This window comes from Erythrolamprus reginae, chromosome 4, assembly GCF_031021105.1.
Source record: "Erythrolamprus reginae isolate rEryReg1 chromosome 4, rEryReg1.hap1, whole genome shotgun sequence".
NCBI lineage: Eukaryota > Metazoa > Chordata > Lepidosauria > Squamata > Dipsadidae > Erythrolamprus > Erythrolamprus reginae.
Window position 1 is genome coordinate 8,232,812 of NC_091953.1, and position 24,577 is coordinate 8,257,388.

The 24,577-nt window shown below is 43.1% G+C and overlaps 1 protein-coding gene across 1 annotated transcript in view; it reads left to right on the forward strand.

Moving 5' to 3' along the window:
• The first annotated feature begins 10,607 nt into the window (after nucleotides 1–10,607).
• Nucleotides 10,608–24,577, forward strand: part of CCDC83 (coiled-coil domain containing 83) — a 31,895-nt gene continuing 17,925 nt past the window's right edge. The window contains exons 1-5 of the mRNA XM_070751636.1: nucleotides 10,608–10,686; nucleotides 14,201–14,325; nucleotides 17,031–17,115; nucleotides 17,965–18,133; nucleotides 18,957–19,124. Of these exons, the coding sequence (XP_070607737.1) occupies nucleotides 14,228–14,325; nucleotides 17,031–17,115; nucleotides 17,965–18,133; nucleotides 18,957–19,124 (520 nt within the window). The 5' untranslated portion in view covers nucleotides 10,608–10,686; nucleotides 14,201–14,227. The remainder of the gene's footprint in view (nucleotides 10,687–14,200; nucleotides 14,326–17,030; nucleotides 17,116–17,964; nucleotides 18,134–18,956; nucleotides 19,125–24,577) is intronic.

The window sequence follows — 24,577 nt, forward strand, 5'->3', positions numbered from 1 at the left end:
GCCTTCATCAGCAGATTCCACCGGGGGCAAAACAGGCCTGCAGCATGTGGATGTCTCCCCCACATCCACAGTCCTTGGGGCAGGAGCTGGGCCAGAGCTAACCACAGCATATATTACAAATAATCATAAAGAGTTTTCAAAGGATGTACTGTCTATGTTTACACATTAATCTTAAACTCGGGTAAAATGAAGGACTTTATGGTATATCTACACAACAAATGATTAGTTGTTTTTGAAATAGTTGAGCATACAATAGAAACACAGCCAATTGGGTTGTTTATCGTTCAGTGGATGGCATAAAGTCAGAACATGAGTTAATTAATGAGTTAATTAATTGTGTTGCCTGAATTAAGTTTACTATATTTATGCAGCAATGAAAGGCTGCCAAAAATTTTACTACCACACTGTGGGCGTGGCTTATTGTGTGGGTGTGGTTTGATGGTCATGTGACCAGGGTAGGAGTGGCTTGCCAGCCATGTGACCAGGTTGGAGCGGCTTGACAATCATGTGACGAGGGGTGGCTTAAAAGTCATGTGACTGGGTGGGAGTGGCTGACCAACCAAGATAAGTTCTCTAATAGGTGCTTGGACTCTTTTTTCAGTTGATTAAGTCACATTATTTGAATAGCCACAAAAAGGACGAATGATAGACAGCATTATTTGTTGAGGAGCACAGTAACATTTTAAGGTTTTGTACTGAACCCACAAGGCTCAGTATGATAACAGATTAGGCAAGTAGCTCAATTTTCTTTCATTGCTATAAAAGTTCAGTTCTAGATAATGATTAAAGCATTTATGGGAAAAATATACTATTTAATTATTTCCTATTTTAAAAGTAATTAATGATCATACTAAGGTACTAGAGAAAGAAGGATAATTTAAAAAAAACCTATTAAATATTTAATAAATAGTGCATAAACTTACTGGTCTGGTGGGGCCAAACCTCAAAAGGCAGCCAAGATATGTTCCAGAATCTTATTACCTATCTATCATTTGCCCAGAATGTCTAGGAAAACCACAATGAAGCCCAGTTTCAAGATGAGGTCCATTGTTATCACATAACCATTTTGATTGGGAAGTGAACAAATTTGCAGCAGAAAGCAACAACAGTCTATCTGCACTAAGTTTAAAAAAAAACCAAAAAAAAGGAAGGAATAACCTTTGGTAAATATTGATGTTGAAGGAGGCGATCTCCTTGCAGAGAATGTGGTAGCACCAGTCAAGCCACAAAACAGTTTGAAAAGAGCAGATAGTTGAATAAATGACTCAGATAGAGCCACCGAGGATCTTGAATGTTTTTACCCAACAGAAAATCCTGTTTCCATAGCTTCTGCGTATCCAATTCCTTTCTGATTTAATAGAATAGAATCATAAGGCTGGGAGGGACCTTAGAGGTCATCTACTCCAACATTCTGCCTTAGATGGGAGTCTTTAAGATATTCCAGATTAACCTCCAGTGATGGAGTTCCCACATCTCTGAAGGCAACTTCTGTTCCATTGATTAATTGTCTTCAACGTCAGAAAAATTATTTCATTTATTTATTGTTTTATCAAGAATGTATTGGCAGTATACAAAGATATAACAATGTTTATATACATGAATATCTCCGGGACCGCCTTCTGCCACACGAATCCCAGCGACTGGTTAGGTCCCACAGAGTTGGCCTTCTCTGGGTCCCGTCAACTAAACAATGTCATTTGGCGGGACCCAGGGGAAGAGCCTTCTCTGTGATGGCCCCGGCCCTCTGGAACCAACTCCCCCCAGAGATCAGAATTGCCCCCACCCTCCTTGCCTTTCGTAAACTTTTAAAAACCCACCTCTGCCGTCAGGCATGGGGGAATTGAAATATCTTCCCCAGGCCTATATAATTTATGTATGGTGTGTTGTGTGCATGTTTTTTTAAATTATGGGTTTTTAACTTCGTATTATTAGATTTGTATTGTACATTGTTTCTATCACTGCTGTGAGCCGCCCCGAGTCTACGGAGAGGGGCGGCATACAAATTTAATAAAAAAATTAAAAAATACTAGTAAAAGAAAAACATTAGGACTGGGGACGGAAGGCACTCTGGTGCACTTATGCACGGCCCTTACTGACCTCTTAGGAATCGGGAAAGGTCAACAGTGGATAGTCTCTAAGGGTAAAGTTTTGGGGGTTAGGTGATGATACTACAGAGTCTGGTAGTGAGTTCCATGCATCAACTACTCAGTTACTAAAGTCGTATTTCCTGCAGTCGAGTTTGGAGCGGTTTCCTTTAAATTTGTATTTATTGTGTGCTCGTGTGTTGTTGCGGTTGAAGTTGAAGTAGTTGTTGACAGGAAGGACATTGTAGCAGATGGTTTTATGGGCTATGCTTAGGTGGTGTTTAAGGCGACGTACTTCTAAGCTTTCTAAACCTAGGATTGTAAGTCTAGTTGCGTAGGGGATTCTGTTGTGAGTGGAGGAGTGGAGGGCTCTTCTGGTAAAGTATTTCTGGACATTTTTTAGGGTGTTTATATCCGAAATGTGGTTCTAGCTTGGATCTCTCTTTAACAAGCTTCTACCTGTCTTCTGGTGGTGTAGAGCAGTGTTTCCCAACCTTAGCAACTTGAAGATATTTGGACTTCAACTCCCAGAATTCCCCAGCCAGCAAATGCTGGCTGGGGAATTCTGGGAGTTGAAGTCCAAATATCTTCAAGTTGCCAAGGTTGGGAAACACTGGTGTAGAGAATAAGTCAATTCCTTTTTCTCACAGCCCCTCAAATACTGGAAGATGTTATCATGTCCCGATACATCACATGACGGGAATGTGACTCTGTGAATTGATACCCGTGACTTAGACTAAAGCAAGGGTTGGAATCTAGGAAGATCCAAGCAAATCTGTTGGTAAACCTCACATTTAAGAGATGCGGAAATAGCTGCTGAGGCATCTGAATTAAAGGATTTTTCTAAGCAGGAGGGCAGATGATTTAACCCCATATTAAGCAATGGGGTTAGAAACTTAATTCCATATGAGAAAATGGAGTCAAATTCACTTGTTTGCTTATCAGATTTCGTTGAATCATTGAGTCTGTCATCTGCACCTCTATAACTGTCTGGTTTGGTTCTGCAACCCAACAAGACTGACACAGACTTCAGAGGAGAATCAGAACTGCAGAAAAAACAATTGCTGCCAATCAGCCTTCCATTGAGGACCTGTAGACTGCATGAGTCAAAAAGAGGGCGGGGAAAATATTTACTGACCCCTCACATCCTGGACATAAACTGGTTCAACCCTCAAAACATCACTATAGAGCACCGCACACCAAAGACACCTAGACACAAGAACAATTTTTCCCTGAACGCCATCACTCTGCTAAACAAATAATTCCCTCAACACTGTCAAACTATTGACTAAGTCTGCACTACTACCGTGTTTCCCTGAAAATAAGACACTGTCTTATATTAATTTTTGCTCCAAAAGTTGTGCGATGTCTTATTTTCGGGGGGTGCCTTATAATTCTCAAATAAGACAAATTCACAGGCAGAAAAGCTGACACCCCCAAAGAAAGTGTACCGTACGGTACACTGATTACGGTACGGTACCTGTCAGCATGGCACCCACACACACAAACGATGGCACTTATATGGTACAACAGTATACTCCCGCTATTGCAGCTTCCGGCCACCAGAGGAACTACAGTCTACGCACTGTAGTGGAGACTGTAATGGCGGTGAGACAGCAGCAGACTGTGTCTGCTGTACTGGACGGTACAAAGCGATGGAAGGGGCCAGCAGGGGACGCCACATTATTACGGTACCGCTATGAACAGCTTTGAATGGTACTGTATGTTTTTCCATCATACCGTATGTAAACTTGACTATGCCTTATTTTCGGGGAGTGCCTTATATTAGCAAATTCTGCAAAACCTCTGACCTGCCTTACTTTCGGGGTACGTCTTATTTTCGAGGAAACAGGGTATTACTACTAGTTTTTTCCCATCATTCCTATCACCCATTTCCTCCCACTTATGACTGTATGACTAACTGGTTGCTTGTAGCCTTAAGATTTTTATTAATATTGATTGTTTCCTCATTGCTTAATTGACCCCTGACAGCATCTGCACCAAAGACAAGTTCCTTGTGTGCGCAATCACACTTGGCCAATAAAGGATTCTATTATGTTCTGTTCTGTTCTGTTCTGTCCTGTCGTATCCTATCCTATCCTATTCTATTCTATTCTACATCAACCCATGCCACATAGGTAAGGCTGGGTGGCTTACAAGAAACATCACAAAATATGATTACCGGTAAAAAGATATCTAAAAGCACCGTTAAAAAATGAGTTAATAAATTCAACAAGTTTAAAAATATCAAAGTTTTTTATTTATTTTATTTTATTTTATTTTATTTTATTTTAATTTATTTGTTTGTTTTTTGTTTGTTTGTTTGTTTGTTTGTTGATTGATTGATTGATTGATTGATTGTTAGAGGTGAAAGGGACGATGAAGGCCATCGAGTTCAACCCCCTGTCCATGCAGGAACCCTATAGTACACCAGTCAAGTGGCAGTTCAATCTTCTCTTTAAAATGTCCAGAGTGTTGGAGTTCACAACGTCCGCTGGTAGGTTGTTCCATTGGTTGATCGCTCTGACCTTCAGGAAGTTCCTCCTTATCTCCATGTTGAATCTCTCCTTGGTCATCTTCCAGCCGTTGTTCCTCGTCCGGCCCTCTGGTGCCCTGGAGAATAAAGTGATCCCCTCCTCTCTGTGACATCCCCTCGTATACTTGTAGACTGCTATCATGTCCGCTCTGGCCCTCCTTTTCTCTAGGCTATCCATGCCCAGTTCCCGCAGTCTCTCTTCATAAGTCTTGGTTTCCAATCCCTTAATCATCTTGGTTACTTGGTTGGGAAATGGGATTAAAACGATACTGTGTGGGCATCTACTATTCCATTGTGGGGTTAAGAGTTTTGTGCGACTATTTTAAAGTTAAGTTAAAAATTAACACGGTTAAAAGGATGCATGAAGACGAAAGAAGAGGATGTAGATGAAGGGAAAGAGTAAGAGAAAGTTAAAATATTGAACTACTGTAAACCTACCTTGGAACTAAATCCTTCAACTAATTTATGGATATAAGAAATAGGTAAAATAGTGGAGAGGTCACATTTTTCCAGAATTTCAGATCTCTATGGAAAGAGTTCTATCTAAACCGAGATAGAGTTGAAGTGGCGCAGCGGGTAGAGTGCAGTACTGCAGGCCACTAAAGCTGATCTGCAGGTCAGCAGTTCAAATCTCATCACCGACTCAAGGTTGACTCAACCTTCCATCCTTCCAAGGTGGGTAAAATGAGGACCCGGATTGTGGGGAGCAATATGCTGGCTCTGTTTTTTAAAAAAGTGCTACTGCTAACATGTTGTAAGCCGCCCTGAGTCTAAGGAGAAGGGCGGCATTAAAAAATCGAATAAATAAACCATGTAGGGTATTATTCAAAAGCCTTACAATTAGTTACAAATTCTGTTTTCCGTGAACCTAAAATTTTGGCTTTTTGGGGACATAAGCAACCTCAGACATCTTGATAACAGACCTGAACGAAAAGGGGGAAATGGGATTAAAACGATACCGTGTGGGCATCTACTATTCCGTTGTGGGGTTTAGAGTTTTGTGCGACTATTTTAAATTTAAAAAAATATATCTTGGTACAACAATGGTGTGACTAACTTGACTCCTTGTCGAGGTGAAGAAGCTTTCCTTATCTTCAGGTTTCTGTCTTTAAAGCCCTAAAACAGTGATTTTCAACCTTTTTTGAGCTGCAGCACATTTTTTACATTTACGAAACCCTGGGGCACATTGAGCGGGGAGAGGGTGGGGGCTAAAAAAAGTTTGGACAAAAAAATTCTCTCTCTCTCTTCCTCCCTTTCGCTCTATTTCTCTCTCCCTCCCTCTTTCTCTCCCTTCCTTCTTTCTCTCCCCATTCCTCTTTCTTTCTCTTCTTTCCTTCCTCTCTTTTGCTCTCTTTCTCCCTCCCTCCCTGCCTCCCTCTATGTCTTTCTCTCTCTCTCCTTCCTTCCCTCTCTCTCTTTCTCTCTCTATTGCTTTCTTTCTCTCTCTTTCTCTCTCTCTTGCTTTCTCTCTCTCTCTTGTTCTCTTTCTCTCTCGCGCTCTTTCTCTCTCGCGCTCTTTCTCTCTCTTGCTTTCTTTCTCTCTTGCTTTCTTTCTCTTTCTGAACTTTGCAACACATCTGACCATGTCTCACAGCACACTAGTGTGCTGCGGCACACTGGTTGAAAAACACTGCCCTAGAACACTCATTTAATGGACTGGAAGGATTTGATCAATCAAAAAACTGTGGGTGTAGATTAAGCTTCCAGTTTTAGTAACACAAGCAACTTTTATTTAGTTATAGAGCTGACCGCAAGCCGCCGATTCCCATCTTAGAATAGCCAAAGCATGTGCTAACTCAGCTTAACTTCGTGGAAGAGCAATCCACCCAAAAAAGGAATTGAGGTCAGAAGGCAGCTGACAAGAACAATCACCTCCTCCTGCTAAATAAACATTTAAACATGTTTTTACTTGATAAGAAAATTGGACTGTTTGGGAGAGGTTCGTGCCAAATCGCTGGACCTGCAATGTTTTGCTTTACTTATGAAATGTGGCCCTTTAATCTCTTTTGTGTTGATAGGGGGTGAATCTAACAAAAAGGCGGCACTTGAGCAAAACAATTATTAATTCAAGAGCTTTAAGAGCTATAAACCTAATCCTACGTAGCTTCTGCTCTGGCAATCTCACACTACTTACCAGAGCTTACAAAACTTTTGCCAGACCCATCCTCAAATACAGCTCATCTGTTTGGAACCCATATCGCATCTCAGACATTAACACCCTTGAAAATGTCCAAAGATACTTCACCAGAAGAGCCCTTCACTCCTCCACTCGAAATAGAATACCCTATGAGACTAGACTTTCAATCCTGGGCCTAGAAAGTTTAGAACTAAGACGCCTAAGTATTGTCCACAAGATCATATGCTGCAACGTCCTGCCTGTTGGCGACTACTTCAGCTTCAACCACAACAACACAAGAGTACACAACAGATTTAAACTTAATATTAACCGCTCCAAACTTGACTGTAAAAAATATGACTTCAGTAACCGAGTTGTCCAAGCGTGAAACTCATTACCGGACTCCATAGTGTCATCCCCAAACCCCCAACACTTTACCCTTAGATTATCTACGGTTGACCTATCCAGATTCCTAAGAGGTCAGTAAGGGGCGAGTACAAGTGCACTAGAGTGCCTTCCATCCCCTGTCCTATTGCTCTCCTATATCTCCTATACCTTTCTTCTATTTCTATATCTCTTCTTCTATTCTTTCATTGATATGTTCTATTACTATATCTTCTTTTCTATTATTTCTTAGATATATTTTACTATGAGTATCTCCTCTATAACCTTCATCATGTATTTTACTATGTGTATATAGATATACACCCACTAAAACCCTCATTGTGTATTGGACTAAATAAATAAATAAATAAATAAAATAATAAGGGAACGGAGAATTATTAAATAAGAGGAAAACTCCAGCACCCCTGATTTGGAGATAGATAACAGTAGCGACTGTGAAAGGGATCTTGGAGTCTTGGTGGATAATCAACTAAACATGAGCCAACAATGTGCAGCAGCAGCTAAAAAGGCCAACACAATCCTAAGCTGTATCAACAGGGGGATACACTCCAAGACTAGGAAGGTATTAATACCACTCTATAATGCCCTGGTCAGACCACATCTGGAGTACTGCATTCAGTTCTGGTCGCTACACTTCAAAAGAGACATTGAAACTCTGGAGAAGGTGCAAAAAAGAGCAACCGAAATGATTAGGGGACTAGAAACCAAGACTTACGAAGAGAGATTGCAGGAACTGGGCATGGATAGCCTTGAGAAAAGGAGGGCCAGAGGGGACATGATAGCAGTCTACAGGTACTTGAGGGGATGTCACAGAGAGGAGAGGGTCACGCTGTTTTCCAGGGCACCAGAGGGCCAGACGAGGAAAAACGGTTGGAAGCTGACCAAGGAGAGATTCAACCTGGAAATAAGGAAGCACTTCCTGACAGACAGAGCAATCAACCAGTGGAACAGCCTGCCTGCGGAGGTTGTGAACTCCCCAACTCTGGACACTTTCAAGAGGAGATTGGACTGCCATCTGGCTGGGGTGCTGTAGGATTTCCTGCTTAAGCAGGGGTTGGACTTGATGACCTGCAAGATCTCTGTTCTATTCATACCTTTCTTCATTTACAAAGGGTTTTTTTTTGGGGGGGGGGGGTATTTTTTCTCTCTCCACATAATAACATACAATAACTATATACCTTCTATTTTTGTTACAACAAAATAGCCTTGAGTTAGTAAATTTTATATAGTGGTACCTCTACTTACGAACTTAATTCGTTCTGTGACCAGGTTCTTAAGTAGAAAAGTTTGTAAGAAGAAGCAATTTTTCCCATTGGAATCAATGTAAAAACAAATAATGTGTGCGATTGGGGAAACCACAGGGAGGGTGGAGGCCCTGTTTCCTCCCAGGAGATTCCTAGATAGGCCCCACAGAGGCTTCTCCCCACCTTTTCTGGCCCTGTTTCCTCCCAGGAAATTCCTAGAGGGGCCCGACAGATGCTTCTCCCTGCCTTTTCCGGTTACAGTTTCGGAGGCTTGGATTTGTAAATGGAAAATGGTTCTTGAGAAGAGGCAAAAAAATCTTGAACACCCGATTCTTATCTAGAAAAGTTCGTAAGTAGAGGCATTTGTAGGTAGAGGTACGACTGTATATTCAGATTACAAATTCTTTAATCCCATCTACCTCTTTAATTTCAGTAACCATCATACCCCTATTCCATTCTTTCTAATTTTTGTCATCCAGATAAGCCCAATTATCTTCTAATTAAAATTTGCCATTAGTATTCCTTTACCTATTAATAAAAGCCATATCTTTAAGATCTTAAAAACCTAGAATGTAAGCTGCAGTACTCCTGAAGTAAAATTTGTAATCACACTATTACCCACAAAAGGGTAGAATTAAAATTTCTTTTTTAAAAAAAAAGACCTTTAAGTTGTTGAAGCAGAAATTAAAATGCTGTAGCAAATGAGCGAAACAGAGATGATTTAAAAAATTAAAATTGTTCTGGTGGTTTAGAGAGTCATCCTAAATCCTAGTACCTCCTGTCCTTCGAGGCTTTTTTCCAAGGGCTGTTCATTAATTTTTTTAAAGAATTGATCTGATTACAAAATAGTCAGCCCTGACCCTCTAGAACCAGCTCCCCCCAGAGATTAGGATTGCCCCCACCTTCCTTGCCTTTCGTAAACTTCTTAAAACCCACCTCTGCCGTCAGGCATGGGGGAACTGAAACATCTCCCCTTGCCTATGTAGTTTTATGTATGGTATGTTTGTGTGTATGCTTTTTAAATAATGGGGCTTTTAGGCTTTTAATGTTAAACTGTTATTTAGACTTTTAATATTAGATTTGTTCTTGTATATTATTTTTATTACTGTTGTCAGCCGCCCTGAGGCTTCGGAGAAGGGCGGCATACAAATCAAATCAAATCAAAAATAAATTTTAAAAAATGTACACCAAAAAATGTACACTGAAGCACAATAAAAATGACCCAAAAGCTGTATAAAAGAGGGGGGGGGGGGAGAGATAATCACATGGACATATTGGTGTGCCTGGTTTTTCAAGAAATTGGAGTTTTAATGTGTTTTTTAAATGTTAGATTTCTACATGTTATGTACTATTTTTTGTGAACCACCCTGAGTTCAAGGAATAGGGCAGCATAGAATTCTAATCATAGATAGATAGATAGATAGATAGATAGATAGATAGATAGATAGATAGATAGATGATAGATAGATAGATAGATGATAGATAGATAGATAGATAGATAGATAGATAGATAGATAGATAGATAGATAGATAGATAGATAGATATGAAGGTAGGTAGGTAGGTATGTAGGAAGATAGAAAGATAGATAGATAGATAGATAGATAGATAGATAGATAGATAGATGATAGATAGATAGATGATAGATAGATAGATAGATAGATAGATAGATAGATATGAAGGTAGGTAGGTAGGTAGGTAGGTAGGTAGATAAGTAGGAAGATAGAAAGATAGATAGATAGATAGATAGATAGATAGATAGATAGATAGATAGATAGATAGATAGATAGATAGATAGATAGATAGATAGATATGAAGGTAGGTAGGAAGATAGAAAGATAGAAAGATAGAAAGATAGAAAGGTTTCATTTTTGCTCTTGAATTTTTCTTTGTAAGTTAAGTTATATAAACATTATACTTGTGAACCTCTTTCAGGTTTTCCCTTTTTTCAGGTTTGTTCTTTATTGGTTTTCCAAGAAAATATTGCAATATAGAGAGGAAACAAAAGGCATGACTCCGTTTTTGAAGACCAAATTAAAAGTTTTTACCAGCTCGTTGCTTTCTTCCTCGGCGTCTAATTGTACTTGCAGTTTTTAAGCTAAGACACAAGAGGGAGCCATTCTCCCGTTTAAAAGGACGAAGGAACCGCTGGAGGCGGCCGGCCGTGTCTTAGGCTCCTCGAGCCTATCTTGGCGCGGTTACCTCGGCAACTGGTAAAGTTTGCGGTGGCAGCCAATCAAAAGAAAGCAGCTGGATGTAGTATTTCCTTCCCTCCTATCTTCCTCCAAGAAGAGAGAAATTGGGTAAGGCAGTTCCCCTGCAGGGCGGGAGGGCGGCGCTGGTGAGCAGGGGGAAGAATGACAAAATAGTCCTTCCTTCCTTCCTTCCTTTCTTCCTTCCTTCCTTCCTTCTCCCTCCATCTCTCTTCCTTCTATAATCCACTCATCCATCCTTCTTTCCTTTTTTTCCTTTTTTCCCTTCTTTCTCCTTCCCTCCTTCCTTCTATCTTCCTTCCTTCTTTCCTTCCTTCCTTCCTTCTCCCTCTCTCTTCTATAATCCATCCATCCATCCATCCTTCTTTCCTTTCTTTCCTTCTTTCTCCTTCCCTCCTTTTTCCTTCTATCTTCCTTCCTTCCTTCTCCCTCCCTCCCTTCCTTCACCTTCCCTCTTCCTTCTATCATCCATCCATCCATCCTTTCCTTTCTTTCCTTACTTCTCCTTCCCTCTTTTTCCTTCTATCTTCCTTCCTTCCCCCTCCCTCCCTTCTTTCTCCTTCCCTCTTCCTTCTATCATCATCCATCCTTCTTTCCTTCCTTCCTTCTCCCTCCCTCCTTCTTTCTATCTTCCTTCTTTCCTTCTCCCTCCTTCTTTCTCTCTTCTTTCTATAATCCATCCATCCATCCTTCCTTCCTTTCCTTTCTTCTCCCTCCCTCCTTCTTCCATCTATCATCCTTCCTTCCCTCCTTCCTTTCTTCCTTCTCCGTCCTTCCCTCTTCTTTCCAGCATGCATCCATCCTTCTTTCCTTCCTTTCTTCCATCCCCTTTCTCTTTTCTCATCCTTCTGTCCTCTCCTTTCTTTTGTCCTTTTCCTTCCTTCCTCCCTCCCTCCCTTACTACAAAATCTAAAAGCCACCCAATTCCTGTTTAAAGGAAGAATTTCTTGTTCTTAACTCAGTTCTGTTCATTTCTCTGCTGTATTTGAGATAACATCTTTATGGTTGCTCCTTGGAATAGGAGCAGGCAAGCTAAGTTTGTGTGAGATATTACTCAGAACGCAATGAAACAATAAAATATAGTATGTAGCTCAAATTCCTTTAATTTTGGGAAGGAGTTGGGTTGACCAAATCTGGATATTGCTCATAAAACAGCTTCCATATTTTTATTTTTATTTTAAATGTGTCTACATGCAGTAGACACATTTAATACGTTACAGTGTGTTCTGATAAAATGCTGTACTGTTCATGAACTAATATTTGTAATATGTTGTTTTATTAAAGTGTTGCCACATGTTCTACATTTTGGAATTCTTCAGGGGACAATCACACTTGGACAGCAAACTCTATAACTGTGGTATTTGGGGGCGAGTGCATTTATCTGTAGCACATTCCATTCCCATATTTTTGATTGTCATCTGAAGGAATCGTGGATTGCTTTTGACACAACTAGAAATGATTGAACACAACCGTTTCTAATTGGGAATACAGTGATACCTTGTCTTACAAACTTAATTGGTTCCGGGATGAGGTTCTTAAGGTGAAAAGTTTGTAAGACGAAACAATGCTTCCCATAGGAATCAATGGAAAAGCTATTAATGCGTGCAAGTTCAAAATTCACCCCTTTTGCCAGCTGAAGAACCCGTTTTGCACTGCTGGGATTTCCATGAGGCTCCCCTCCATGGGAAACCCCACCTCCGGACTTCGGGGTTTTGCGATGCTGCAGGGGAATCCCAGAAGGGGAATCCCAGCATTCCAAAAACGAGCACTTCGCTGGCAACAGAAGTCCGGAGGTGGGGTTTCCCAGTGAAGGGAGCATCAGTGAAATTGCAGCATCGCAAAAACACGGAAGTCTTCGAAACCCCACCTCCAGACCTGTATGTTTTTGCGATGCTACGGTTTCACTGAGGCTCCCCTCGCTGGGAAATCCCACCTCCGGATTTCCGTTGCCAGCGAAGCACCCGTTTTTGCTCTGCTGGGATTCCCCTGCAGCATTGCAAAAACACAGAAGTCCGTAGGTGGGGTTTCCCATGGAGGGGAGCCTCAGGGGAATCCCAGCAGTGCAAAAACGGGCGCTTCCCTGGCAACGGAAGTCCGGAGGTGGGGCATCCCAGCGGCGGCGGTGGGTTTGTAAGGTGAAAATAGTTTGTAAGAAGAGGCAAAAAAATCTTAAACCCCAGGTTTGTATCTTGAAAAGTTTGTATGACGAGGCGTTTGTAAGACGAGGTATCCCTGTATATATATATTCCCAATTAGAAATTGTTGTGTTCAGTGATAAATATATACATTTAAAGAGGAGCGTATCTCAATTCCAGAAACAGGGTTTCCTGTTTGAGTTTTTGATTGTTCTTTAGCACAAAGAAAGAACTGGGTACAACAGACAAAATATGGTTTTTCTACTTTAAAAAGCCAAAGCATGCCCAACAATGGAAAAGTTAAAAAATACCAGAAGAGGGGGTGGTAATTAAAAAGGTGATGGATCGTGCAGAGATGGATAGCTGTCAAGGAAACTAGAAGGTGTTGTGGTTAGCTCTGGCCCAGCTCCTGCCCCAAGGAATGTGGAGGTGGATGTGGGGGAAACATCCACATGCCGCAGGCCTGTTTTGCTCCCGATGGAATCTTCCGACGAAGCCTCCTCTGACCAAGGAAGCGTGAGTGACAGGGAAGAGGGGAGTTTGGCAGACAGCCCAGGAGGAGATCAATCATCTGTATCATCCCTGGATTCTGAACAAGAATTAATGACACATCCACGCATGCGTAGAGTGATGCGTAGGAGACAACAACTGAAGGATTATTACAAGAGAAAATGAGGCCACCTGTGGTTGGGTGGGGCTGCTGTAATTAGTGCTACAGATAAAAGTGCAGCCTGGTGTTTTAGCCTCATGGCAGTTTATCTGATTCATTGTTTCGTCAAGATCGTGGTTTTTGCTGTTCAGGATTGTGTGTGTGGACTCTCTGGACTTTGTTTTTACTTGATAAGAAAATTGGACTATTTGGGAGAGGTTCGTGCCAAATCCCTGGACCTGCAATGTTTTGCTTTGCTCATGAAATGTGGCCCTTTAATCTCTTTTGCGTTGATAGGGGATGTATCTAACAAAAAGGCGGCACTTGAGCAAAACAATTATTAATACCCAATGTATCAATCAATCAAACAATCCAGTTGTTTGACTAAAGTTTGCAACTGCTAGAGATTCTCCATAAACATTTCCAAAACTTAAATTTCAATTGATAATTAAGCCTTTCTCCTAGAACTGTTACAAAGAAAACAAGGAAAGATAGATAAATACATTATTATTTAGGCTGCTTTCTATACCACATCCTCAGGAAATCAATAATAAGGAACCTAATAGAACAGACTTTCTAAAAAAAAAAAAGTGTAGGATTGTGTTGGAATCATTAGCCCAGGTGCTTAGGTGCTGTCGTAATTGTTGTTAGCTGCCCCGAGTCTACGGAGAGGGGAGGCATACAAATATAAATGAAGGAAGGAAGGAAGGAAGGAAGGAAGGAAGGAAGGAATGTATGAGTGAATGAATGAATGAGTGAGTGAGTGAGTGAATGAATGAATGAATAAATAAATAAATTTATTATCTTTCTTGACCTCCAGATTTGTTTGACTTCATAAAGACAAGCCATGGCAAAGGAAAAGAAAAAAGAGAAGAAAAAGAAAGGAACTTCACAAGTATCCAAAGAGCCTAGGACCTATTTTCCAGAAGCCCTATTGGCATTTCAGTATGTATAAGTCGTAAAAAAATGAATTTTTGTGCAGCTGGGTTTTTAGCACTGCGCGTGCCCGGAGGTTGCATCATTGAGAATAGCATAGCATAGAAATCTTTATTGACCAAGTGTGACCACACAAATCCCAGCGGCCGATAAGGTCCCACAGAGTTGGCCTTCTCCGGGTCCCGTCGACTAAACCAGTGTTTTTCAACCAGTGTGCCGTGGCACACTAGTGTGCCGTGAGACAAGGTCAGGTGTGCCGTGAAACTCAGAGAGAAAGAAAGCAAGAGAGAGAGAAAGAAAGAAAGAGAGAAAGAAAGAGAGAGAGAAAGAAAGAGAGAAAGAAAGAAAGCAAGAGAGAGAAAGAAAGCAAGAGAGAGAAAACAAGAGAAAGAAAGAGAGAGAGAAAGAGAGAGAAAGAAAGCAAGAGAGAGAAAGAGGGAGGGAAGGAGAGAGAGAGAAAGACATAGAGGGAGGTAGGGAGGGAGAGAGAAAGAGAGCAAAAAAGAGAGGAAGGAAGGAAGAGAAAGAAAGAGGGATGGAGAGAGAGAGAGAGAAAGGGGAAGGAAGGGAGAGAAAGAGGGAGGGAGAAAGAAATAGAGTGAAGGGGAGGAAGAGAGAGAGAATTTTTTTGTCGAAACGTTTTTAGCGCCCCCCACCCACCCCGCTCAATGTGCCCCAGGGTTTCGTAAATGTAAAAAATGTGTCGCGGCTCAAAAAAGGTTGAAAATCACTGGACTAAACAATGTTGTCTGGCGGGCCCCAGGGGAAGAGCCTTCTCTGTGGCGGCCCCAGCCCTCTGGAATCAACTCCCCCCGGAGATTAGAACTGCTCCCACCCTCCTTGTCTTCCGTAAACTACTTAAGACCCACCTATACCACCAGGCATGGGGGATTTGAGACATCTTTCCCCCAGGCTCCTTATAATTTATGTTTGTTATGTATGTGCTGTTTGGTTTTTAATTATGATAGGGTTTTTAGTTTTTTAATATTAGATTTGTGCCATTATAATATTGTTTTTATCGTTGTGAGCCGCCCCGAGTCTTCGGAGAGGGGCGGCATACAAATCTAATAAATTATTATTATTATTTAATTTGTCTTCGGTGCATATGCTCTCAGTGTACATAAAGGATACATTTGACAAGAATCATGAGGTACAACACTTAATGATTGTCATAGGGGTCAAATAGGCAATCAGGAAAGAATCAATATTAATAAAAATCTTAGTGATACAAGCAGCAAGTTATAGTCATACAGTCCTAAGTGGGAGGAAATAAGTGATAGGAATGATGAGAAAAAAATAGTAGTAACAGTACGTAATGTTGAGCGAATTATTTGTTTAGCAGAGTAATGGCATTCAGGGAACAACTGTACTTGTGTCTAGTTAACTTGGTGTGCAGTGCTCTGTAGCAACGTTTTGAGGATAAGGTGAGCTCCACCTCCAGGCCACAGCAGCTGGGTTCCATGCAAATGACCTCATTTTTATCACTTTATTTATTATTATTTATTTATTAATCAGATTTGTATGCCACCCCTCTCCGCAGACTTGGGGCGGCTCACAGCAATAATAATACAATGTAAAAAAATCTAATATTTAAGTTAATTTAAAACCCCAATTTAGAAACCAATCATACATACTAACATACCATGCATAAATTTTTATAAGCCTAGGGGGAAGGAAAGTATCAATTCCCCCATGCCTGACGAAAGGCTAGGAGGGTGGGGGAAACTCTGATATCTGGGGGGAGTTGGTTCCAAAGGTTTGGGGCCGCCATAGAGAAGGCTCTTCCCCTGGCCCTGGGTCCCGCCAAATGACATTGTTTAGTTGACGGGACCCGGAGAAGGCCAACTCTGTGGGACCTAACTGGTCGCTGGGATTCGTGCGGCAGAAGGCGGTCCCGGAGATATTCATTACCATCATGTGTGTTGTGGAAATGATAAAATAAAATATGGCAGTCAAATAAAACCGCCAACATTTGCTCTTTTGCATCAACGTTCCCTGACTGAAGGTTTCATTGTACAGTGGTACTTCTACCTAAGAACGCCTCTCCTAACGGACATTTCTTCTCAAGAACCATTTTCCACTTACAAACCCGAGCTTCCAAAACTGTAACTGGAAAAGGCAGGGAGAAGCCTCTGTGGGGCCTCTCTAGGAATCTCCTTGGAGGAAACATGGCCAGAAAAGGTAGTGAGAAGCCTCTGTGGGGCCTCTCTAGGAATCTCCTGGGAGGAAACATGGCCAGAAAACATGCGGAGAAGCCTCTGTGGGGCCTCTCTAGGAATCTCCTGGGAGGAAACATGGCCAGAAAACGTGGGGAGAAGCCTCTGTGGGGCCTCTCTAGGAATCTCCTAGGAGGAAACAGGGCCAGAAAAGGTGGGGAGAAGCCTCTGTGGGGCCTCTCTAGGAATCTCCTGGGAGGAAACAGGGCCTCCACCCTCTCTGTGGTTTCCCCAATCGCAAACATTATTTGCATTTACATTGATTCCTATGGGAAAAATTGCTTCTTCTAACAAACTTTTCTACTTAAGAACCTGGTCACGGAACGAATTATGTTCGTAAATAAAGGTACCACTGTATTCCTTTAAAATGAAACCTGAAGCAGAGAATTGAAATATTCAGCCTATTTCTTCCGCTGGTGTTTCCACCTTTCCTTGCGAAGAGAGCATTGTACTTTCTGAAAGCACGGCCGCTTATTTTTGTCCTTCATTACCTTTCAGAATTCAGATTAAGGAAGATGTCATTGATCAGCTCCTGGCTGAAATCAAGCAACTGGAAGCCGAGAATGAGAGAAGCAAAGAAAGAGTAAGCAAGCAAATGGGCTTTCTTGAGGTTCAGGAAGAGGCAGGGGTGGGCCCGACCCTGAACAGTCAGGAATGCAGTTCCAGTGGTGGCAATGTAGCACGTAGCCTAGCTCCAGTGGTGCCGCCAGGTGTGCACGCCAAATCGGCACTTCCCCAGACCTACGCCTGCCCTGCCCCGCCACGAGCGCTGCCTTCCCCCACCACAAGCCCTTCCTTCCCCCACCGCGAGCGCTGCCTTCCCCCGCCGCAAGCCCCTCACTCATGTCTTACGCCAGCTGCTCCCCACCACCCACGCTTGCACCAGCTCTCCCCAACCGCCCACGCTCGCATGCGTAGAAGCGAAAAAACCCTGGAAAGAGTGCTTGCTTGCCTTCTGTGCATGTGCAGAAGTTGAATCGCTCATGTGCGGGGGGAGCAGGGGCATGCTCCCATTCCGGTAGGGTAGCCCACCCCTGGGAAGAGGGACCCATCTTAGTTATGGAACACCGTTTTGCAGGGGTGGCCTTCAAAAATTTTAACAATGAGTTCTTTGCCCAGTTACTGGGTGCACTTGTCCAGTATTGGGTTGCTAGCGCTACGAATGAGGACCCGCACCGGTAGTTGTGATGTGCGCGCAGCTTCAATTAGCTTTTGTGCACACCTCCTAGCATGGTTTTGCTTCTGCGCAAAATGCAGTAGAGAGATTTCGGCGGGTTGGGGTTTTTTGCTTCTGCTCATGCGCAGAAGCAAAAAAACCCACCGAAATCTCACGCGTACAAGCGCCCCCTGGTGAGATTTGCTTCCTGTGCATGTGCAGGAATGACTGTTAGGGAGAACCATCCAAAGTACGCCTTCTCTGTCCTGCCACCAGAATCAGCAACTCAAATTTGAACAGATGGAGCACATCCGAGCCCTGCTGACAGCCCTGAAAGAGCAAGAGAAAGAACTAGAAAAAGTAGAAATCGTGACTCGGGATGACGTTGAGAAAGCCATGATGGCCAAATGGCAGTACATGAAAGATCAGGAGAAACTTATTAGAGGTGAGCTGTGGTTTCTCGAGGGTTGAAGAACCAGGATCGTTGCTGGAGGGCTTTTAGGAATTTTGGTTCACAAGAGGTTCCTGAGTGGTTGCTTTGAGGTGGGTGGGTAAAAAATGGGACAGATGTAGCGGCAGTTCTGTTCTGCCCCAGTTAAGAGTGTAATACTGTGTTCAGTTCTGGAGACCTCACCTACAAAAAGATATTGATAAAATTGAACGGGTATCACTACCGATACGCTCTTCTGAGTCTGAGAGACTGAGGTTCAATGTGAGACCCCAGTTATGGTATTAAGTGAGTCAGAAGAGGATGTGGAGGAGCCCATGTTAGACGCAAGAGTGAGGAGGACAATGCCCAGACATGAATATTTGAGAAGGAAAGGATCTTTGCATTAGTAGCTTTATGTGATTCTTGGCCACGCCTTGTCCCTATATAAGCAACAAACTTGGGAGAAGTGGGTATGGCAAAAAATGTTTGAAAAATCATGGCCATGTGTGAGTTCCAGGAACACTTTATGCTTTCAGATCACTCTGTCAGTTGATTGACAGAATCACTGCAAAGGAATTCTCCCTAATGAGTTTTTGCTTCCGCCCCGGGACCTGTTCTTATCTCAGAGACTATTAAGCTGGGAACCCTGCCAGAATGGACTAATTTTGAGCTGAAACTATTAACCATTTTTCACCTGAATGTGTAGTAATCAAAATACTTTTTTTCTATTATGCTTCGAGTGTGTGTGTGTGTTTGTGTTTTAATTTGGGTCATTGGCCTGCATAGACAGAACAGTTGTTATTATTATAACTGTACTGAAAATGTTGCCTTGCCCTAGATATGCGTTTCCAGATACAATACGTTGAGCAGAAACTTGTCCAAAAACAAACTGAAATTGACTACTGGACCTCCTACAAAAACGTGGGAAGCAGCGAACACGGAAATCAGATTCAGTTCTTGGAGCAGGATATTAAAAAGCTGAAGGAAGATCTTGAAGAAATGACAGGTAAGCAGGGGTGGTGGTCAGCAGGCAGGACGGGGTGGAACACAGTTTCACCGGCAGAAATGAAGATGAGTATTCAACTCAAGCTTATCGGTGGTTGTCACTTCCTGGATTGATTTGATTTGATTTGATTTGATTTGATTTGATTTGATTTCTGCCCCTCTCCATAGACTCGGGGCGGCTAACAACAATAATAAAAAAGAACATGTAAATCCAATATTAAAACAACTAAACAACCCTTATTGTAAAACTAATCATACATCCAAACAAACATACCATGCATAAATTGTAAAGGCCTAGGGGGAAAGAGTATATCTCAGTTCCCCCATGCCTGACAGCAGAGGTCGGTTTTAAGGAGCTTACGAAAGGCGAGAAGGGTGGGGGCAATTCTAATCTCCGGGGGGAGTTGGTTCCAGAGGGCCGGGGCCACCACAGAGAAGCTGTTCCTCTGGGCCCCGCCAAATGACATTGTTTAGTTGACGGGACCCGGAGAAGGCCCACTCTGTGGGACCTAACTGGTCGCTGGGATTCGTGCAGCAGAAGGCGGTCCCTGAGATAATCTGGTCCGGTGCCATGAAGGGCTTTATAGGTCATAACCAACACTGGATTACTGGTCTCGTCTCAGTTCTCCTTTTTTTCCCTACTGCTGTGTCTGCGCTCCTTGCTTTTTTCTTCTTTCCTCCTTCCTGCCCTCGGACGAGCTTCCCTCTTTCCTGCCCGGCTCCCTTCCAGCCTCACGCGGCCACCTCCCACCTGAGGTGCAAACAGAAGGCGTGGGGGGAAACGTCGCTGGCAGCATTTATGCTTCTGGCAGCAACCGTTCGCCTAGCTTCCCAGCCTGAGTCAGGGGGGGCAACCCAGGAAGGAGAGCGCGGGAAACCCGAAGCCAATTGTCACCCCAGTGAGCGACAATGGTAAGATTCTAAGTCGAGGACTTAACACTTCACTTGAACGATAATGATCGTTCAAGTCACTCCCACCTGGTCACATGGTTGGCAAGCCACTCCTACCCAGTCACATGACCATTAAGCCACACCCACAAAATAAGCCAGACCCACAGTGTGGCAGTAAAAATTTTGGCTGCCCATTATTGCAGGCAAGAATCTCTTAGAGGCAGAGGCGGATTCCCATTCCCATTGCCACTGGTGCGCTGCGCATGCAGCTTTACTTCTCCTGCATGTGCCTGCACCTGTCCCAGCATGTTTTTTGCTTCTGTGCACGCGCAGGTAGCAAAATATTCCGACAGGACATGGGCGAGATTTCAGCAATTATTTTTGATTTTGCACATGCTCAGAAGCAAAAAATGGCTGAAATCTTGCACGTGTGTGCATCCTCTCATTAGATTTTTCTTCCTGCGCATGCGCAGAAGCAAAAACAAGCTGGGACATGCACAGGAGAAGCTAAGCTGTGCGCGCAGCACAACTTTCGCTACCGGTGCAGCATCCTTATTTGTACCAGTAGCAACCCAGTGACTGGTTAGAGGCCTACTAAGAAGTTGGTTTAAAATTATCACATGTCTGTGCAGACTTTTGGTCATTCAGATCCCATTGTCCCAAACGGTACCACTCTTTGTTCTGGTCACAAAACTTTGGAGCTCTGCCGAACCATCTTCTAATGGCCTCCCCCTCTGTGCCCAGCGACTAACCGTATTTCTGTCGACTGCAGATTCTCCATAAGCTGTACACAAACGTTTGTGAATGTTCCTAAGTTTCTTTCTCTATGTTCTGTCGGGCTCTCTGGTAGACTCCTCCCAAAAATTCACAGGTACAAATTTCAGACACACACACATTTGAAAATTCAAAACAATGTTCTTTATAATGAAAATTCACTTAACCTAAGCCCTCTTTTGGTATAGCAAAGTGCATTTGTCTCCAACCAAACTGGTAATTGGTACAAGTCCCTTATCAGTTCTGTGATACTTAGCTTGCATCTGTGAGGCAATTCACAGTCCTTCTTTTTTCACAAAGTGAAACGCACTTTGCCCTGGTTTAGTTTCAAAGTGGGGAAAAATCAGCACACAAAAGGTCAAAGTCATAAAGCAGTCATGAAACACAATGATCAGATAATCCTCCACAATGGCCAAACCCACAGGCTGCTATTTATAGCAGCCTCACTAATGACCACAGCCCCACCCAACCACAGGTGGCCTCATTTTCTTTGATAATAATCTCTCAGTTGTTGCTGCCTATGCATCGCTCTCCGCATGCGTGGCTGTATCATTAACTCTTGTTCTGAATCCAAGGAGGAGCTAGATAATTAATCTCCTTCTGAGCTGTCTGCCACACTCTCCTCCTCCATGTCACTCATGTCTTCTTGGTCAGAGGAGCCTTCATCATCAGATTCCACCGGGGGCAAAACAGGCCTGCAGCATGTGGATGTCTCCCCCACATCCACAGTCCTTGGGGCAGGAGCTGGGCCAGAGCTAACCACAACACTCTACAGTGAGAAATTCAATGATGGCACGCTGCTTGTAACATACATCACTTACAGACACCATTTCGAAACACTGCTGCAGCTACGCTATCTGTCTGAAGAAATGCAAAATTTACACACGCACTCCTGACAACTCAAATAATGTATATCTAAAGTTTCATATTCATACCATTACTGTAGGCTGAGAAAAAAAATGTGGTGCATTGCTTTCTGGGTGACCCTAGTAGGTTGCCTTGCCTAGGCCTCCTCCTCCTCTGTTTTGGCTGGTGGAGGGGCCGTCAGTCACCAGGCCCCAATACTCCCCCTTTGCAACCACAGCAACCAATCACAGCATAGATTGCCTCGGGAACCAGCTCTCTTCAACCAATCAGCTACAGCTGTGTGTTCTGCCCCAGTGCCTACAAAACTTTTGCCAGACCCATCCTAGACTACTGCTCATCTGTCTGGAACCCATACCACATCTCAGACATCAACACCCTTGAAAATGTCCAAAGATATTTCACCAGAAGAGCCCTTCACTCCTCCACTCGAAACAGAACATCCTACGAAAATAGACTAACAATCCTGGGCCTAGAAAGCCTAGAACTACGGTGCCTAAAACACGATTTGAGTATTGCCCACAAGATCATATGCTTCAACGTCCTACCGGTCAATGACTACTTCAGCTTCAACCGCAATAACACAAGAGCACGCAACAGATTCAAACTTAATACAAATCGTGCCAAACTTGACTGTAAAAAATATGATTTCTACAATCAAGTTATCAAAGCGTGGAAATCATTACCGGACTCAATTGTGTCAATCCCTAACCCCCAACACTTCTCCCTTAGACTCTCCATGATTGACCTCTCCAGGTTCCTAAGAAGCCAGTAAGGGGCGTACATAAGTGCACTGGTGTGCCTTTCGTCCCCTGTCCAATTGTCTCTCCTTTCTTTCACCTATCTTATATATTCTCTTCCTTTCTTATATCCTCTCCTCTAAGTTCACTTTCACCCTCTTTTATATTATCACATGTCTATTTTTCTTCCTATGTATTTGTGTATTGGACAAATGAGTAAATAAATAAAATAAAATTGTCCATTTTACCGTTCCAGCTACTAAATTTAATATCCTAACAGTTCCTCCTCCCACTTGTTTCTGTATTGCCAGCTGGCCGATGTAGTTCCATGTCAAGTGTGGAGTCAAGAATTTCCCATTCTTAATTCTTTCCAGATTTTAAGTGGGAGAAATGCGGGATAGATAGAACCACAGGGCTGAATCAACATAGCGTCTTCCAGATGTTTCAGGAGCCTGTGTGCCTCTTGGCCATGCTGGTGGGAAACGCTGGGAACAGCGGGAAGAAAACATCTGGAAACACTAGACGAGTTGAAGGGAACTTTGTGTATTGGCCAAAAGAGCAAAAATTGGCACCAATCGTTGCTCAAGTAACGCTGAGTTGGATGGTAACTGAAACTTGAGAGAAACCAGAATTGTTCACTTTAATTCTTGAATACAGGTAGTCCTCGACATACAGTTCACTTAGTAACCATTTGAAGTTACAACGGCACTGAAAAAGCGACTTATGACCATTTTTCACACTTATGACCATTGTAGCACCCCGATGGTCACATTATTTACATTTGGATGCCTGACATAAATGCATTTATAACGGTTTCAGTGTCCTGGGGGTCACATGATCAATTTTTATAACCCTCCCGGATAAGACGGGGTGGCTGTGGGTCCTGCCTCCCAGGGACAATTCCATCTGTCCGTCCATAACCCTGGGGGGGGAATCATTGACCCCCTCAGAGAGGGTCCGGAACTTGGGCGTCCTCCTCGATCCACAGCTCACATTAGAGAACCGTCTTTCAGCTGTGGCGAGGGGGGCATTTGCCCAGGTTCGCCTGGTGCACCAGTTGCGGCCCTCTCTGGACCGGGACTCACTGCTCACAGTCACTCATGCCCTCATCACCTCGAGGTTCGACTACTGTAATGCTCTCTACATGCGGCTACCTTTGAAAAGTGTTCGGAAACTTCAGATCGTGCAGAATGCAGCTGCAAGAGCAATCATGGGCTTTCCAAGATATGCCCATGTCACACCAACACTCCGCAGTCTGCATTGGTTGCCGATCAATTTCCGGGCACAATTCAAAGTGTTGGTTATGACCTATAAAGCCCTTCATGGCATCGGACCAGAATGCCTCTGGGACCGCCTTCTGGAACACAAATCCCAGCGACCAGTTAGGTCCCACAGAATTGGCCTTTTCCGGGTCCCGTCAACTAAATGTCAGCTGGCGGGACCCAGGGGAAGAGGCTTCTCTGTGGCGGCCCCGACCCTCTGGAACCAGCTCCCCCCGGAGATTAGAACTGCCCCCACCCTCCTTGCCTTTCGTAAAGTTCTTAAGACCCATCTCTGCTGTCAGGCATGGGGGAACTGACACATCTCCCCCAGGCCTATACAGTTTATACATGGAATGTTTGTGTGTGTGTTTGTTTTTAATAATGGGGTTTTTAGTGTTTTTAAATTATTAGATTTGTTCTTACATTGTTCTTGTTATTGTTGTGAGTCACCTCGAGTCTATGGAGAGGGGCGGCATACAAATCTAATCAATCAATAAATAAATAAAATAAAATCAATGGGAAAATTGGATTCACTTAACAACCGTGTTATTAATTTGACAACCGCAGTGATTCACTTAAGAAATGTGGCAGGAAAAGTCATAACATGAGGTAAAACTCACTTAACACATTTCTCATTCAGCCACATGAATTCTGGTCTCAATTGTCATAATTTAATTTAAATTCTGGATGACATCTTAAAAAGGCCTAACCATATACAGTGGTACCTCGTGATACGAACTTTTCGAGACGTCAAAGCTCCGCCCATGGAATTCCCTATCGGGATTCCCCATCTCCGTTTGAGCCTCCAGATCGGCCGAAAACACCGCCACCGATCGCAAAAACAGCACTCCGCTGGGCAGCGCCACCAGGCTGTAATCTTCTGAAACAGCCGGAACCCGAACCTGTTCTGTCTGGGTGCCCCC